The sequence below is a fragment of the Scardinius erythrophthalmus genome, assembly GCF_964197995.2.
Source record: "Scardinius erythrophthalmus genome assembly, chromosome: 6".
Lineage (NCBI taxonomy): Eukaryota > Metazoa > Chordata > Actinopteri > Cypriniformes > Leuciscidae > Scardinius > Scardinius erythrophthalmus.
In genome coordinates this window covers 49402498-49420001 of record NC_138226.1, presented here as the reverse complement: position 1 = coordinate 49420001, position 17504 = coordinate 49402498, and the positions used below count along the sequence as shown (strand labels likewise).

General features: G+C 44.9%; 1 protein-coding gene across 7 annotated transcripts in view; it reads right to left on the bottom strand.

Annotated features, from left to right (window-relative positions):
- Positions 1-12882, bottom strand: part of gcc2 (GRIP and coiled-coil domain containing 2) — a 23864-nt gene extending 10982 nt beyond the window's left edge. For 3 of the 7 annotated variants that reach the window (XR_014030323.1, XR_014030324.1, XM_081368198.1), the window contains exons 1-13: positions 12737-12878; positions 12261-12350; positions 9634-9718; positions 9470-9531; positions 7438-7542; positions 4851-6833; positions 3636-3699; positions 3444-3544; positions 2051-2149; positions 1869-1967; positions 858-1022; positions 198-302; positions 1-13 (exon numbers count right to left, since the gene is read on the bottom strand). The exon at positions 1-13 is cut by the window's left edge and continues 150 nt beyond it. Coding sequence is in view for 5 of the 7 variants with exons in the window: in XM_081368198.1 (XP_081224324.1) it covers positions 1-13; positions 198-302; positions 858-1022; positions 1869-1967; positions 2051-2149; positions 3444-3544; positions 3636-3699; positions 4851-6833; positions 7438-7542; positions 9470-9531; positions 9634-9718; positions 12261-12350; positions 12737-12742 (2977 nt within the window). In the remaining 2 variants the exon portion in view is untranslated. Of the gene's footprint in view, positions 14-197; positions 303-857; positions 1023-1868; positions 1968-2050; positions 2150-3443; positions 3545-3635; positions 3700-4850; positions 6834-7437; positions 7543-9469; positions 9532-9633; positions 9796-12260; positions 12351-12702 lie in introns of all 7 variants that reach the window. The other 4 variants (XM_081368197.1, XM_081368199.1, XM_081368200.1 and 1 more) reach the window with 4 other exon arrangements.
- Positions 12883-17504: the final 4622 nt, after the last annotated feature.

Below are 17504 nucleotides of genomic sequence, written 5' to 3'. Positions count from 1 at the left end.
TCTGCTGAGCGCCCTACAGAGCAGGAGATCAGACACAACCATGACTAACTGGGCACTGGTGTTCAGACAAATGTCAGAAGCCGTCCTAAAATAATAATAACAGTGTACTCTCATTATATAGTTTATCTGTCCATCTGTGGGCCTCTCAGTCTGGGCACGACAGCCACACTGTGATCAGTTGTGTTTGGTGAACATGCCTTTCTCAGCTGCTCGAGCTCCTGAGCCGTTTGCTGGAGCTGGTGTTTGTGTTTGCTGAGCTGAGCTTGGAGCTCCTCCACCTCCTTGACTGCAGAATGATGGTCCTGGAGTAACACACACACACACACACACACACACACACACACACACACACACACACACACACACACACACCTTTAAAACTTCAATGGAAAAGAACAGAAAACATTCCTGTTACGATAACAGTGCGCATGTATAAAGTGAGATCGGTGTTCGTACAGACACTGTAAAATGACATTCCAGCACTTTCCAGCACTACTGTTTTTGGTTTTCAAGGAATAAAATCAGAGATCTCACTTATCAAACAATATCTTTAATTTCTTTCAAATTCTAAAAAAGGTAATCCAGAAATGCAGTTCCCTCGTTCCCTCAAGTCCGTCATATGAAATCACCTACACCAGTGAAAGGATAACATGACAAAGATATCGCTGTCCTCATTCAAACAGAGTTTCATCTGTATATGTATACATGTATATAGTGTCTTTCAATAATTCAAGCACTTTTCAAGTACTTATTCATAAATGTCATAAATATAGCTGTTTTCAAGGACTTCAGTCTCTGTAAACCCTGAGGGCCGCATCAGTGGGCCAGCGTTTGCTGTAGGAGACGCTCAACTGTACCTTAGTCTTCTGCTCTCTCAGCAGCCGGTCCGCCTCCACGTCTCGCTCCAGCGCACTCTTCAGCTTCTGCATCTCCAGCGCCTGCGCCTCCAGCTGTGTGACGGTGCTCTGCAGAGACTCCACACGGGCCGCCAGATCCGCTCGCTCCGACGACAGCAGCTCGTGCTGAGGGAACGACACGAGAGACAGTCACTACAGAGGAACTCTTACTGCTCATCCCAACCCTTCTCTTGCTTACACACTCACAGCTAAAGCGTAACTCTCGCCAAGATGCTACATCTACCCGAGGCAAACTTTCGTGTAAAAGCATGATTAGAATGGAAATACCACTTTTAAGTTTGACCGTATTTTCATTTTAGGTTAATGCCTTGTGAATGGGAGTGAATGGGGCACTTTTTTTTAAACGCTATTTTTAAAACACTAAGAAGGCTCGACACAACATGAAACTGTGCTGAAGTCTCACCAGGCTCTAACGAAATATATACACTAGATGTCGCTTGGCTACGGTTTCGTTCCAATGAACTGCAGTAGCCAAGGCGACGTCTAGTGTATCTATCTATACCCGCCCGCGCCCTTAGATCATTTGGACGCGGCTGTGTTCAAGAGGTAAAAACGATATAAATACTGTTCGTTTTCTCACACAAACCGCTCGTTTCGTGTCTTAGGCCATCAATGTGTACTTACGATGGGGAATTGTTTAATTTGGACGACTGGGAATTGTTTTAATTTGGACTCTGTGCATGCTCTTTGAGACAGTGACCATAGACCTGTATTATATGACTGACAGACAAGAACGGTTTGACCTAAAAATATCAAAATTGAAACTACTGCGGAAACAAAGACACCTACATCTTGGATGCCCTTGAGGTAAGCTAAAACATACCAAAATTTTATTTCAAAGTGAACTATCCCTTTAACTATGGACATTTCACAGAGTTTATTTGTAACACTAAATCTCCAGTCTCTAACACACACTTGCTTTCACATGATGGATGGGTGTTACTGAAGTACCTGCTGATCTGCGTTCTGGAGACGTCTGGTTAGATCCTCATTGTGTTGATTGGCCTGTTCCAGCAGCTCCGTCTGCTTGTCATAGTCCACCAGCAGATTCTGCAAATACATGATTCAGAAGTGCACGGGTTATTTGTACACTAGTAGATCTCATCAGACACTATAACTGGAGGGATGAGAACCTTATAGTGCTCTGCTCCGTGGATGATGTCCTTGACGGATCTTGCCAGCCGGTCTCGCTCCGCCTTCAGCTGCTCCACCTCCTCTCTCAGAGCGCCGGCCTGGAGGCACAGACACAAGCTCAGTGAACAGCCCTGACCGCGGCTCGCAGAGGCACAGACACAAGCTCAGTGAACAGCCCTGACCGCGGCTCGCAGAGGCACAGACACAAGCTCAGTGAACAGCCCTGACCGCGGCTCGCAGAGGCACAGACACAAGCTCAGTGAACAGCCCTGACCGCGGCTCGGGGAGGCACAGACACAAGCTCAGTGAACAGCCCTGACCGCGGCTCGGGGAGGGACACTCGGGGAGGGACAGACACAAGCTCAGTGAACAGCCCTGACCGCGGCTCGGGGAGGCACAGACACAAGCTCAGTGAACAGCCCTGACCGCGGCTCGGGGAGGGACAGACACAAGCTCAGTGAACAGCCCTGACCGCGGCTCGGGGAGGGACAGACACAAGCTCAGTGAACAGCCCTGACCGCGGCTCGGAGAGGCACAGACACAAGCTCAGTGAACAGCCCTGACCGCGGCTCGGGGAGGGACAGACACAAGCTCAGTGAACAGCCCTGACCGCGGCTCGGAGAGGCACAGACACAAGCTCAGTGAACAGCCCTGACCGCGGCTCGGAGAGGCACAGACACAAGCTCAGTGAACAGCCCTGACCGCGGCTCGGAGAGGCACAGACACAAGCTCAGTGAACAGCCCTGGCCGCGGCTCGGAGAGGCACAGACACAAGCTCAGTGAACAGCCCTGACCGCGGCTCGCAGAGGCACAGACACAAGCTCAGTGAACAGCCCTGACCGCGGCTCGGGGAGGCACAGACACAAGCTCAGTGAACAGCCCTGACCGCGGCTCGGGGAGGGACACTCGGGGAGGGACAGACACAAGCTCAGTGAACAGCCCTGACCGCGGCTCGGGGAGGCACAGACACAAGCTCAGTGAACAGCCCTGACCGCGGCTCGGAGAGGCACAGACACAAGCTCAGTGAACAGCCCTGACCGCGGCTCGGGGAGGGACAGACACAAGCTCAGTGAACAGCCCTGACCGCGGCTCGGGGAGGGACAGACACAAGCTCAGTGAACAGCCCTGACCGCGGCTCGGAGAGGCACAGACACAAGCTCAGTGAACAGCCCTGACCGCGGCTCGGGGAGGGACAGACACAAGCTCAGTGAACAGCCCTGACCGCGGCTCGGAGAGGCACAGACACAAGCTCAGTGAACAGCCCTGACCGCGGCTCGGAGAGGCACAGACACAAGCTCAGTGAACAGCCCTGACCGCGGCTCGGAGAGGCACAGACACAAGCTCAGTGAACAGCCCTGGCCGCGGCTCGGAGAGGGACGTGACACCACCCACCTCTTTCTTGCTGGTGTCCAGCTCCTTCTTAGCCTTCACAGCAACAGCTTTGATTTTGTTCATGCGTTCCTCCTTATCTTTGCTTGCTTTCTTCAGCATTTCTACACAACAGAAGAGTCATCGAGAATGTAAAGGGAAACGGTTCAGGCACGAAGGCTCATGGAGTCAAGAGTGTAACATGAACGAACATACCTATTTCATGAGATAGCGCTTTCATTTGCTCATTTTCATCAGACACCGATGACTCTTTGCACGTCTGAAAAGTGACAATCGAAGGAAAGAAAAGTAAGATGACATTGTTACAAATTCTAGAGTAATTCTGTAGAGTAATTTAAAAAAACTTTTAAAAAAGTTACGTATTTTTTATGGAACCTTGTTTATGCCAACGAGGAAAAAATATGAAGATAATTGTGACTTTTTATCTCACAATTCTGTCTTCTTTTCTCAGACTAGCCTGACTTTATTTCTCGCAATTCAGAGATTATAATTCGCAATTCTGGCTTTATTTTAAACAATTCAGTTGATAATTTGCAATTCCGACTTTATTTCTCGCAATTCCAACTTTATGCAATTCAGAGTTTAACCTATATCTTGCAATTCCGAATTTATTTCACACGATTCTAACATAATGTCTTGCAATCCTGACTTTATTTCTCGCAATCAGACTTAGGGCCCTATCTTACACCCGGCGCAATGCAGCGCTAAGCGCTACGCAAGTGTTTTTTGCTAGCTTCAGCCATTTCAAGTCAAGTCATTTCAGTTTTTTGCTACTGTACATAAAGATATGGTGAATCCGGCTTGTCTCGCAGATGTTCTGCTTGCGGGCTTTTACCTCGCGCACGAGCAGTTCCGTTTGCACTCTGGAGACGCGTTCGGTCTTTCCACTATCAAATTCCGTCATGTAAATAGCGAATCCGCCATGGCGCGAGCGCAACTGGCATTTAAAGGCAATGGGAGATGAAACTCTGATTGGTTTAACGCACGTAATACCAAAACACACCCATTCCTCATTAAGAGAAAAGGGAAAGCCCTTTTAGACTATGCACCGGGAGCACCGACCATTTGTCCTGTCGTTAAACTAGCAAAAGTGGATTCAGACACGCCCAAAGTGAACTTGCACCCTGCGCTTTAGACCATGCGCTTAGATCGTTAATATAGGGCCCTTTATTTCACACAATCCTGATTTCTCGCAATTCCGACTTTATTTCACGCAATTCCTACTTTATTTTCGCACAATCCTGACTTTATTTCTCGCAATTCCGACTTTTCCGATTTTCTGTCTGGTCTCTCTTGTAACTCTACTCTGCTATTCTTTAGGGACGTTGGTACGTTGTATGATCTGCTTATAGATAAGGTCTTGTCCGGAAACAAGAAAACATTTTAGCCAGCATTACAAACACACAATACCTGTAGGAGACCAAGTTCTTCTTTGAGCTGAGATATTAGAGTGTCTTTGTCAGCAAGAACCTGTTGGAGCTCGTTGGCCTCGTGGACTTGTGCGTCCGTTTCATCCGCCGGCTCTTTTTCCTCTGAACTCTGGCTCAAGTCAGCAACTTGAGTGAGCAGGCTGAGGTTTTCTGCCCTCAGCTTTTCATTCATGGCTTGTATTTCACTCAGGTCCTTCTGCAGTCCCTCTGTATCCAGCAGCACATCCTCCAGACTGGCCTTCAGCAGGTGCTTCTCGCGGAGGAGCTCGTCCACGCGCTCCTGACGCTCCTCCGCCGACTGCCTCGCGCTCTCCAGCTCAGCCGTCAACCGCTCTAGGCTTTCATCACACTGCTGGGTCAGGAGTGCCTTCTCCTCCTGAGATTTACTCAAGAGATGGTTTATAAGCGTAGAGACGTCCGACGTGCCATCAGGCTCCGTCTCAGAGAAACTCTGCTTGAGGATTTCAGCGATGTGGCTCCGAACCTCAGAAAGATGCTCCTGACTAGCGTCCTTGTCTCGCCGAAGGGTGTTTCCCTCTTCCGACAGGCCCACGATCTGAGCCTGGAGAAGTTTGATGGTGTCTTGACACTCCTCCTGTCTGGATTGAAGAGCAGAGAGCTCCTCCTCGAGGAGGTTTATACGCTCGTCCTTTTCCACGCTCACCGACAGAAGCCGGTTCTCCAGCGTACTGACCTGCGCGAGCTGAGCCTTGTGTTCACGTTCTGATTCACATGCCATGAACTTCAGTTTCTCCTCGAACTCTAGCACAAGAGTCTCCTTGTGTTCACGTTCCGGTTCGGATGCCATGAACTCTAGCACAAGAGTCTCCTTGTGTTGTAGATTCCCCAGGATTTCTCCCGTTTTGTTCCTTAGGTCCTCGAAAGACATCTTGCCTGCGTGGTCCGGCATGTCCTCTGCATTAATGTGCCCTAACAAACTGTCCCTCTCCTGGAAGATGCTCTCAAGTTCCTCCTGCAGACCCTGGACCGAGGACACGGTTTGCTCCTTCATGGCTCTGTATTGCTTTATAAAGTGCTCTGTTCTCTCTCTGAGATTATTATGTGTGATCATGCTCTCATCTTCAGGAGGAGGCGAGCATCTGTCTTGCGGCGCGTCGACAGCGTGTTCTGGCTGATCTCTTTCAGCACGGGAGCTAAAGCAAGCTTCCAGTTCCCTTGAGTCTTTGTTGTGGGACTCTTCTAAGGTTCGGACGTCTTCATTGGAGATGCGGCGTGCCTCTCGGCTTTTGCCCACAGACGCTTCACCGCTGTCTTTGCTCATCTGAAGCTCATTGATTGTGAACTCCAGTTCTTCCTTCTCCACAGTGAACTCCTCTCTGACCTGCTTCAGCTCAGACTCCAGCTCCACCTTCACATTTCTAAGAAACACGAGCTCTTCTTGAAACATCATGTTTTGAGCCTGCAAATCCTCCAGGGCTAGTTTCAGCCCGCCTTCCTCGTCGCTGGAGTCGTCCGAGGCCGAGGAGTCCGCCGACGGCTCCGGAGGCGCTGCTCGATGGCTGTCCTCCTCTTCCTCCTGAACGTCCTGCAGGAACCCCTCCTTCAGCGCCAGCTGCTCCGAGAGCTCGTCCTGAAGCAGAAGCAGGCGCTCCCGCTCCCTCTCGAAGTCTGCGGCGTTCAGCTCCATCTGCTCCTCCAGGTATCGCAGCTCGTCCTCGTACTGCTTGCCCAGCCTCTCCATCTCCCTCTGCAGATTCTCCACCTCCTGCTGGGACTCGGTGAGGCTCATCTGGTGGGACTCTCGGAGCGCTTCGGTCGCGGCCGTCCACTGCTGCTTGGCTTCCAGCAGCTCCTCTTGAGTTTGAGATATCTTGGACTCGTATTCAGTACAGGCTGCCTTAAAGCCAGCAGTGAGCTCGGCTGTGCTTCTCTGCATTTCAGTACACTCTCTGTTCTTCAAGTCTAGTTCCTCCTGAAGAGCTGCTAATCTTCCCTCTGTTTCCTGTAAATATATTTAAAATAAAGTCATTGCTTCTTTACAGTGGATTTCATGCTATTTTAAAGGTGCAGTGTGTAATATTTAGGAGGATCTGTTGACAGAAATGAAATATAATATACATAAGTATGTTTTCAGTGGTGTATAAAGACCTTACATAATGAACCGTTATGTTTTTATTAGCTTAGAATGAGTCATTTCTCTCTGCACACACCGCGGGTCCGCTTACATCGACATGTTTCTACGGTGGCCCTGAGCGGACAACCGCGTTTCGTCACTATGTTGTTCTTCGTGCAAAGAAGCGAGCTAAAGTCAGTGGATAAAACACTGACACAATGATGAACAAGTGACAATAATAATTGCAATATCGTTTTACTGAATAATAAAGTAAACCTAATTTCTTAATTTTTCTTTGTAAAGAAACCTCATTGTTTAACTGGCTACTCTCTGCTGTCTCAGACGACGACATCACTTCCTGTCGGCCACCGTAACTTCAGTTCGGTGCAATTCACAACCTCACCACTAGATGCCGCTAAAACTTACACACTGCACCTTTAAATGTTCTGTTACCGAAAGAACACATGAAGCTCACAGGCTGAATTAAAGTTACCTGTGCTTGTTTCTTGAACTCCTCATGTTCTCTGCGCAGTAATGCGAGGCTCTGTTGACTCTCGGCCTTCTCCTGCAGCACAGCGCTCATCCGCTCGCTCAGCTCCTGTTGGAATCATGAACCGAAACACTGAGACGCATTCTTGCTACGGATCATTTTGATGTGCAAACATATCAATACTTTGCAGGGTCTCCTAACTGTACAGAATCTATTGTTTTAGCCCAGTTGCTTTCCCACCGTCAGGCCGAATGCTTCTCAGCACTTTAAGGAAGGGTCACACTTCAGCATGATTTGGCCTGGATCTCTCGGCTCAAGTGTGCTGGTGGAACGGCTGACGTGAGGATGGTTTGTAAGTGTAGTATAGTCTTAAAGAGGCTTTTGCACCGGGTAGTTCTAAGAACTCAGTTATAGGCAGGAGCCACCAGGGTGCTTCCCTGTTGCGTTCGCACAGCCAGTAGGAACTCTGAAGTAAGACACGCTTGTTGTTGTGACGGCGCTGAGAACTACCGAGCTCACAGCGCTCGTATAGACCCCTTTAGCGCCGACGTCACAACCACGTCACGGCATTAGCTGGAGGCAAACAAAGGGAAAACTGGAGGCGGCACAGAACCAGCACAGATTCGGCTACATAATAATGAGCTTAAAATATATTATTATATTTTATATATTATTATAATTAAATGTCATCGTGTTGTGTTGTGTTGATTATTTGAGAATCATCTATGATTGTATACATTGTTGTGATTGATTGTGACTAGACTTTCTGAAGAACCTGGTAAGAAAGAATAATCAAATACATAAAGTTCAAAAAGTCATTTGCTGTATCTGGAATTTTTATTTATAGAGAATATTTACATCATTAAAATGGCACTGTAATGTCACTCTTTACATGGTCGTCTTCTGGCCTTGGCGCTGGCTAGGCAGATCTGCGGATCGAACCACACAAGTCTTGAACGTGACCATTCAGCACATATAGTTACAGGCATCTAAAGATTCATACGTCCTCAGTTTCTCTTTCAGGTGTAGATGTCAGGCCACTCGACCAAGGTAATCCTGTAAGATCGTCCATCATCGAGTGTGTACGGGTCGGCCAATCTGGTTCCGTCCGTTAAAATGAACTTTTGCAAATAACAATCGCGGTCCTGGACAGTGAGTGACCTTACACATTAAGATAAAATCTGATTTTCTCCAGTCATTGTTAAAAAACAAGCTAACAAAACTTGCTAACTAGCGTTAGTGAAGCGGCCAGAGGAATCGTTCTGCCTCCACCTAAGCTCCGCCCACAGAAGACATCCCCAGGTTTACTAACTGGAAAGAGGTCTGTTCTCCGTTCATTTATGATCGGTCTAATACGTCATTAGATAGAACAGCCATTCATAGAAAGTAGACAGTATATGAAAACTTATTAGCGTATGCCGTGTGGTTGATGTCCAGTGTGGCTGAGCAGAAATACATCATAAAAACACAGTATATAATATTACACATGTCTGTTTCTGTTAACACCACACCAGCTTCTTTGGCTCTTTTCATGGTCAAAAACCATACTAGAGTTATTATTTTAAAACAGAAACTAAACAATTTAAGACAAATTTTCCAAAGAATTCTAAAGCTACACATTTGAAATTAATCTACACTTAAAATAAAACAATCTCCTCAGAGGAGTCGAAACTCTACAATCAATAACTGTTCTTCGTAGCTAGTCGGAGGACTACTGTCCTGTAGGATCCGGTCACGGTGTTCATAAACTTATCAATTATATGGACTCTTGTATCATGTGGTTATTTGGTGTCCTTTTTTTTTTTTTGATAGAAACCTAAATTGACCCTGAAAACAGCTTTCTGAAAAAACAGTTTTGTGAGAATCACCCTTTAATCTGATGGTTTACTTTGCTGGATATAACAAATGATGACACAATTAACGCGTTAAACAATAAATAAATCTTCATTAATTTCCAAAAACGGTGTGAATTATAATCTACTGACACTCCTGCTTAATATCCAGAAGTGTGCATTTGCCCAGATGATTGACTGACCTGGATAACGGAGGGATCCTCTGTGCCGGACGCAGGCCGCTTCAGCACCTCCTTCTCTAAATCTGATTTTAAAAACGAAAAATTAAAAATTGAAAAATGTACAATATTCTGATTTTACAAATGTATATGTTTTTACAATTAAGAAGCAACTTTTATAATCGTACCTGCACATTTTGACTTCATCTTCTGCATTGCCACCATCTGTTTCTTTGCGAACTTTATCAGATCTTCTTTAGACAGTGAGTCCAGCTGTACAGAGAAGAGCACAGTCCGTCACTACCTCTCTCCTGAGTCGGGTCTCCTCAGCCGAACACAGACTAACGGGTCTGAATCATGTTTCAGCTGTTACTGTACATTCAGTCAAAGTCAATAAATGCACAAGTTTCAAGCTTTTGGACCCCATTGACTTTCATTGAACAGACAAAAACATTCCTTTATATTCTTTTGTGTTCTATACATATATTTTTTTTTTTTACAAAATTTTCTTCAGATTATTTCTCTCCTATATATTTATAATTAGCCTCCAATAAGAATAAAATAAGACTTTCCTCTGGATTTTTATTTTATTAGTAGTATTATCATCATATTATCATCCAGTGGTGTACCTCAAGGCTCAGTCTTGGGCCCTCTTCTGTTTATTGTGTATTTACTGCCTCCAGGACAGATCTTCCGTAAATTTAATAGAAATTCGCAGATGACACCCAGCTCTATACATCTTCAAAGCCTAGTTCAGTATTACCGTCTTCCTCTCTTTTGCTTTGTCTTTCTGAAATTAAATCATGGTTTACATGCAATTTTCTCAAAGTTAAGCGAAAATTGTATTAGTAGGTAATAAATCAAAACTGCGTAATTGTGGAAGTTTTACACTTACTATCGACAACTCTGTTATCTTTCCTTCTTCTCAGGTCAAGAGTCTGGGAGTCATCCCTGACAGTACTCTGTGTTTCGAGGCACATGTACACAATATTACACGGTCCGCATATTACTATCTGCCAAATATGAATCATCTTCGACCATCTCTCTCTGTTAATGGCACTGCTGTCCTCCTGCGTGCACTAGTTACCTCTCGAACTGACTACTGTAACTCTCTGCTCAGTGGTGTTTCACAGACACGTACTCATACACTTCAGATGGTTCAGAGTTCAGCAGCTCGGGTCATTACACGAACACTCCAGCTTTAGGGCACCTTCACTGCCTTCCAATCAGATCTCGTATTCAATTCAAGATTTAACTTTTTACTTATAAGGCTCTTCATAATCTAGCATAATCTGTGCGTTTGACTACCACGGGAAGTAGAGCCTTTAGCTGTGTTGCTCCAGCGATTTGGAATACTTTACCTCAAGATATACGTAATAGTCTTAGTCTTTCAATTTTTAAATAACGTCTTAAAACTCTTTTTTTTTAGATTAGCCTATCCTGATTGATTTTAGTTATGTTATTGATTTTTTGTATTATTGTTTATTGTGTTGTTGTTTTTTTCCTCTGTTTAATTATGTATTTTATTATTGTAAGGTGTCCTTGAGTGTCTTGAAAGGTGCCCACAAATAAAATGAATTATTATTATTTATCATCAATGAAACGCATACAAATATGTACATAAATATACAAAGCAATAACCTAAAATAGACATTAGCATTTCAACTTTAAACATGTAGTTTGTTTTCGGAAAGTGTTTCAAATATGCTTATTATTGGGGGTTTTTTTCTTCTTTTTTTTTCACCAGTCAAGTCAATACCGTCTAACAATACTCAGAGCCGGACAGTAACTGAGTACATTTACTTGAGTACAGTACTTAAGTACAATTTTGAGGGATCTGTACTTTACTCAAGTATCATTTTTGGGGAGTACTCATGACTTTACTCAAGTACATTTGAGAGGCAAATATTGTACTCTTTACTCCACTACATTTCTATCCATAACTATGAGTACCCGTTACTTCTTCTTCAAAAAAAAAAAGGAACAAAGATCTCTCAGAACATCTCGGAAACCCTCAATTTGTTGTTTCCCTCTCAAATGTGATTGGATTGTGCAGGCGCCACTGATTGGGACAGCCTATCAGCAATCACCTTCAGCTTTCCGCCAAAGTCAACTCCATGGTCAGATTTAGATAAGAGACGAAACAATGGATGAAGACGCAGCAGGTCCATCCCGGGGGTATTTTTTTTCCCAGGATGGTAGGGGAAGACTCATGAATATTCATTAGGGAAGTCATCCCTGATTGGTCTTAACCCCAGTGACGGGTAGGTTTAGGGGTAGGTCATCAGACCAATCAGGGATGACTTCCCTAATGAATATTCATGAGTCTTCCCCTACCATCCTGGGAAAAAAAATATAGCATGGCCCCACCTCGCCAGACTATTTCAATTTTCTGAACAAGTTAATGATAGTTTTTGCTTCAAGTGTTTGCTGTGTTTACCAATGTAAGCACTGTGGCAGTAGTAATGCAATATTTAGAAAATGTACTCTTGTACACTTGATACTCAAGTACTTTAGTACTTTTACTTAAGTAGACATCTGACTGTAGTACTTTTACTTGTACTTGAGTAAAATTTAGCAAGGGGTATCTGTACTTTTACTCAAGTAATGAAGCTGTGTACTCTGTCCGCCTCTGACAATACTACTAAACAATAGCTGCTTAGCACAGATGAGCTTTTACAAGTTAAAAAAAAAGACTTCCTGAGCTTCTAGAACTGTACAGGTAAATCATAGCTGATGATGAACTTTATTAAAGTTTCATTTTCAATCAAACACAATATGAATGGTGGAAGTGTCACTCAATGAAGGATCTCACCTTGGATTTGCCTGTCTGTCCTGCAGGTGACGTCACGGACTCGGCGTTCGCGTCATGCTGTGACGTCACGGCCTCGGCGCTCGCGTCCTGCTGCAGGTGTAAAGCGTTAGTAAGACAATCCTACAATCCCTGTGTTAATTATGATTGTAGTTTTATTCTATGCAGGATCACAGTCCACGAGAAGCTGAGGTATCTTACACAGCAATGTCAACACTGCTCTATAATATAGATGTAAGTTAGTCATCCTCATGTCATACTATGGGATTGCCATATAGAGGCATCATGTAAATACCATTCATTCCCTCACTCTTCATTACTAATGGTTAAAACTATTTCTGTTCAGGTCACTAACTTTTAACACATTTAGCTGATCAACAATAAGACTCATTTGCATGCATTAATGATAATTGTTCGTTTAAATCAATCTATACACAGCTTCTACAGCAGCTTTAAGTGTCTAAACTTCAGCGACTAACCTCCATTCTTGTGCGAAATCACGAAAAACAGCTGCTTAAACCGGGAATGGCTGGGAAACGATCATTTATTCACAAATCCACTGCGTGTAAACATATCTAGCATATCTGTGCTGTTACTTCCGCCTTCGGTGCTTCCGCAGGAGCGCGAGGGAGGATCAGCCAATCGCGTTCGTTTGTCGACCCGGATTACCTCCACGTCACTGTTTGTTTTGGTTGCCACGTCTGTATGAATGACGTCTCGACTGTCCAATCACAGGTGGCTCGTGCGGTGCTCCAGCTGACCGGATTGGCTAGTCAGAGCAGAGGCGGGACTTGAGAACAACGGGACAACTACGAGAACAAAACTTTCTTCAGGAACGTTCAATTCATATTCACAGACGCAAATAATAATACTTTTAATCCTCAATCTACTTACTATATACTTGTTTTTATTTATTTTTTTAATTTAAAATACATGATAAAAAAGTGTGAGGTATAAAACACAAAACTCCAAACTGATCACACGTGTGTGTGTGTGTGAGAGAGAGAGAGAGAGAGAGAGAGAGAGAGAGAGAGAGAGCGAGCGTGTGTGTGTGTGTGTGTGTAGTTTAATCAACAGAACACTACGGTTCTCTTTCAGCTGAGAACTTTAACAATCATTCCTGGGATTCGGTGTCCCCAGTAAAAATCAAGATCTTAGTGCCTTAAAATGTTGAACAATATGAATTTCAAACCTGTCTTAGTCATAAACAACATTTTAATTCTAGGCATATTGAAGTTGATTTTGAACTAGCACCATATATCACTATTTTTCCTATATCCACAGGCCTGTGTAGCCCAGTTTCATGAAAATAAAAATGTAAAAAATCCCAGTTGGACAGAGTGGACACTAGGCACGGCGTTATGGTTTTTCTCAACAGGCCCACCCAAAACTTTTCTTCACAAAAATAATACAAAACTTTTAAGATATTTTAATTTAGTCAAGAATTATGAAAAATCATCAAATAAGCTCATAATTTGTGTTAAAATAGTCTAAATGTTTTGTTTTTTAAAGTTTCATAGCTTAAAGGCATAGATATCATATAATAAAGATGTCTCGTGCGTGCTGCTGGCCAATGGAGGCCGACGTCCGCACACGGCAGCCATCTTACCACAGGTTGCTCGCTCACTCGTAACAAGGTGCATGTACTTTTAAATAACCATAACTTGCTCAATTTTCTACCGATTTTCAAACGGTTTGGTTTGTTATAAACGTCAGAGATGTAGCTATTATACTGCATACATATGAATAATTATAACAATGGGCTTCCATATGAAAGAATTATAGCCACTTTAATAACGTTTGTAAGAAACCAAACCGTTTGTAAATCCGTCAAGATTTCAGCGAGATAAGAGGATTTGTGTGCGTGCTGCTCACTCACCTTAATTCACAGCTTCCCTGTGGTAAGATGGCCGCCGGTGATGCCGGAAGTGACTCCGCCTTAAGACATCTAGCCTTTATATGGATATCTATGGCTTAAAGGTACAATATGCAAGATGTTCTCCCGCTAGAGGGCGCTACATTCCAAACAACAACAACGGCGTAGCTTGATGGCGATGTGAAGGAGCGTGGAATGATGGGAACTGTCATTTTTCGATCGGGAGACAGGTGCGGCGTAAGTGGGTCAAGTGCAAATGACAAACACCTGTGTCTTGTTTCAGTGATTGGCGTGGAGAGATCGCACATAAGGGACGGGGAAACCTCATTCATGGAGAGAGACACGCGGAGATCTGTGGGCTGAGAGCGCGAGTGCGGGATCGCTGTTACATTGGACTTTGGACTTTGCTGCTACAGCGCTGTGTGTGCGACTTTATGTTGTTGTTTTTCTTTCATTTATAAATAAATACTCCCACAGCTCCGCAAGCCGACCCCGTCCTCTTCCTTCCTTGAATTAGAATTTTGTTACAGTTTAATTAAATTGGTTATCATAGATGTTACTGTATTTGTCGAATGCATTGTTGTGATAACGCGGCGCAGTTTTGCGTGTTCTAAACAATTGTTGTAAAAGTACATTTGAACATACCCACATCATTTGCCAAAATACTGACTAATCTTTATGTATAACACATGTTACGTATATGTAACGAAGTTCAGATGTTATGGGAAGAAGGAGGCGGGAACCGGCGAACATTCATGACACATTTTAATGATAAAAATAAAACAAATACAAAACAAAAGTGAAAGACAGCAGCCCCTCACGGACGACTGCTGTCACAATACAACACAACACAAGTCCAGGCCTGTCCTCTCTCGCTCTCCACTGTCGGCGCTCCTCCTTTATGCTTCCGCTCCTCCGTGGAGATCCGAGACCGGCGCGTCGCTCATCAGTAATCACGGCCCTCGGCCTCGTGCCGCTCTCTCCCGGCCCTCGGCCTCGTCCTGCTCGCCACACTATATTTATTTACATGGCCATAAACACCAGATGTGATAAACAATGTCAATAAACTAAACACAAATCTAAAGCAATAATACTTCCCTTACATAAACATAACTATTACCGAATGCTACATGTGGAAAATATAAAATTAAGCAGCTTTGTCGACAGAACCAGCTGCACTCGGTAAAGAATAATTGTGTTCCATAACGACTGCACGAAACAAGCTAACGTGTGTTGCTTGATAGACGCTACAACTACAACTTCTGCATTTGTCCAGGACTCCACGCAGTACGAGCGGAAACCGAGGGTAACGCGGATATGACGCCATTGACTGGCGACTCCCAGCTCCCCCTGCTCTAACGCCCCGTTTCCTTGGTTAAAATCGCAATTTTCTCACAATTTAAAAATAGTTGGAAACATTTGGGATATTGTAAGTAATCAACTTAACAAAATATACAACACTGGCCTTGAGATTATGGGATATTTTAATGCAAAAATCTTACATATTGTACCTTTAAGACGTCCTCCCTATTTTATAAACGAAGCATTTATTTAATCAAGCTCACCTAACCCTAACCCTAACCCTAACGTCACCAACACCAGTCGAGTTTTCAAAACAGTTCTAAAAAGCTGGTTATGTGTATTTTGATGTTTCTGCGCTAGTTCAGTTTGAGAGGTTCGGGATCGGATGCGTAATGGAGATTCCAAAGCGCGCTTCATTGGTCAGAACCAAGCAGAGCGATCGCGGAGAGGCCGGCCTACGCTCAGAAACCTTTTAAAATGCAGCAAAATATTTAAAGAGCATCAAGCTATTAAAATCTCTCTTATGTAAGCACAGATAATATTACAGGTTATTAGTCAGTCATGTTTATTAGGTTAAACAATGATTTGATAACGTTTTTAATTTAAGGCCCACCCACAATTGGTCTGGCCCCTCCAACACTGGAATCCTGGCGCCGTGCCTGATGGACACTGAGAGTGAACAGTGATTGTGAAAGTAATTTATGTTTAAAGTTGAAGAAGTAGTGCATTTAAAGTTCTTTGGCAATATTTTGCATATTGTTAATCATCTGAATCCAGTTCAAACTCAAGTAATAATGTTAGTGGTTGTATGTGAGGAAATCATCCATCCATCCATTCTTCATACCACTTCTCCACCCTGACTTTATGTTGTCCATCCTGTTTAGCTTTTTCTTTTCTTTTTTTGTTGTTGAATAATTTCATAAAATCAGCAAAAACATACTAATAATTCAGTGACAATTAAAGTTTACTGGATTATCAATAATGCAATACAAAAAAAAAAAGAACAAAAACACCTTTTAGGCATTTGTATCTGAAAACAAAAACAAAAATGTAAAATTATGCGTTTGTGAGAAAGTAAGTTACATTCATAGACAATATTTATATTTTACCCTAACAGGGTGGACAGGTTTGATCTTTCATTTCATTTATTTTGAGGTAGTGGAGGCGGGGCCCAGTGTGAGGTAGTGGAGGCGGGGCCCAGTGTGAGGTAGTTGAGGCAGGGCCCAGTGTGAGGTAGTGGAGGCGGGCCCAGTGTGAGGTAGTGGAGGCGGGCCCTGTGTGAGGTAGTGGAGGCGGGTCCAGTGTGAGGTAGTGGAGGCGGGGTCCAGTGTGAGGTAGTGGAGGCGGGGTCCAGTGTGAGGAAATGGAGGCGGGTCCAGTGTGAGGAAATGGAGGCGGGTCCAGTGTGAGGTAGTGGAGGCGGGTCCAGTGTGAGGTAGTGGCGGTGGGCCCAGTGTGAGGTAGTGGAGGCAGGGTCCAGTGTGAGGTAGTGGAGGCGGGTCCAGTGTGAGGAAATGGAGGCGGGTCCAGTGTGAGGAAATGGAGGCGGGTCCAGTGTGAGGTAGTGGAGGCGGGTCCAGTGTGAGGTAGTGGCGGTGGGCCCAGTGTGAGGTAGTGGAGGCAGGGTCCAGTGTGAGGTAGTGGAGGCGGGGTCCAGTGTGAGGAAATGGAGGCGGGTCCAGTGTGAGGAAATGGAGGCGGGTCCAGTGTGAGGTAGTGGAGGCGGGTCCAGTGTGAGGTAGTGGCGGTGGGCCCAGTGTGAGGTAGTGGAGGCAGGGTCCAGTGTGAGGTAGTGGAGGCGGGTCCAGTGTGAGGAAATGGAGGCGGGTCCAGTGTGAGGTAGTGGAGGCGGGGTCCAGTGTGAGGTAGTGGAGGCAGGGTCCAGTGTGAGGTAGTGGAGGCGGGTCCAGTGTGAGGAAATGGAGGCGGGTCCAGTGTGAGGTAGTGGAGGCGGGGTCCAGTGTGAGGTAGTGGAGGCGGGTCCAGTGTGAGGTAGTGGAGGCGGGGCCAGTGTGAGGTAGTGGAGGCGGGGTCCAGTGTGAGGTAGTGGAGGCGGGGCCAGTGTGAGG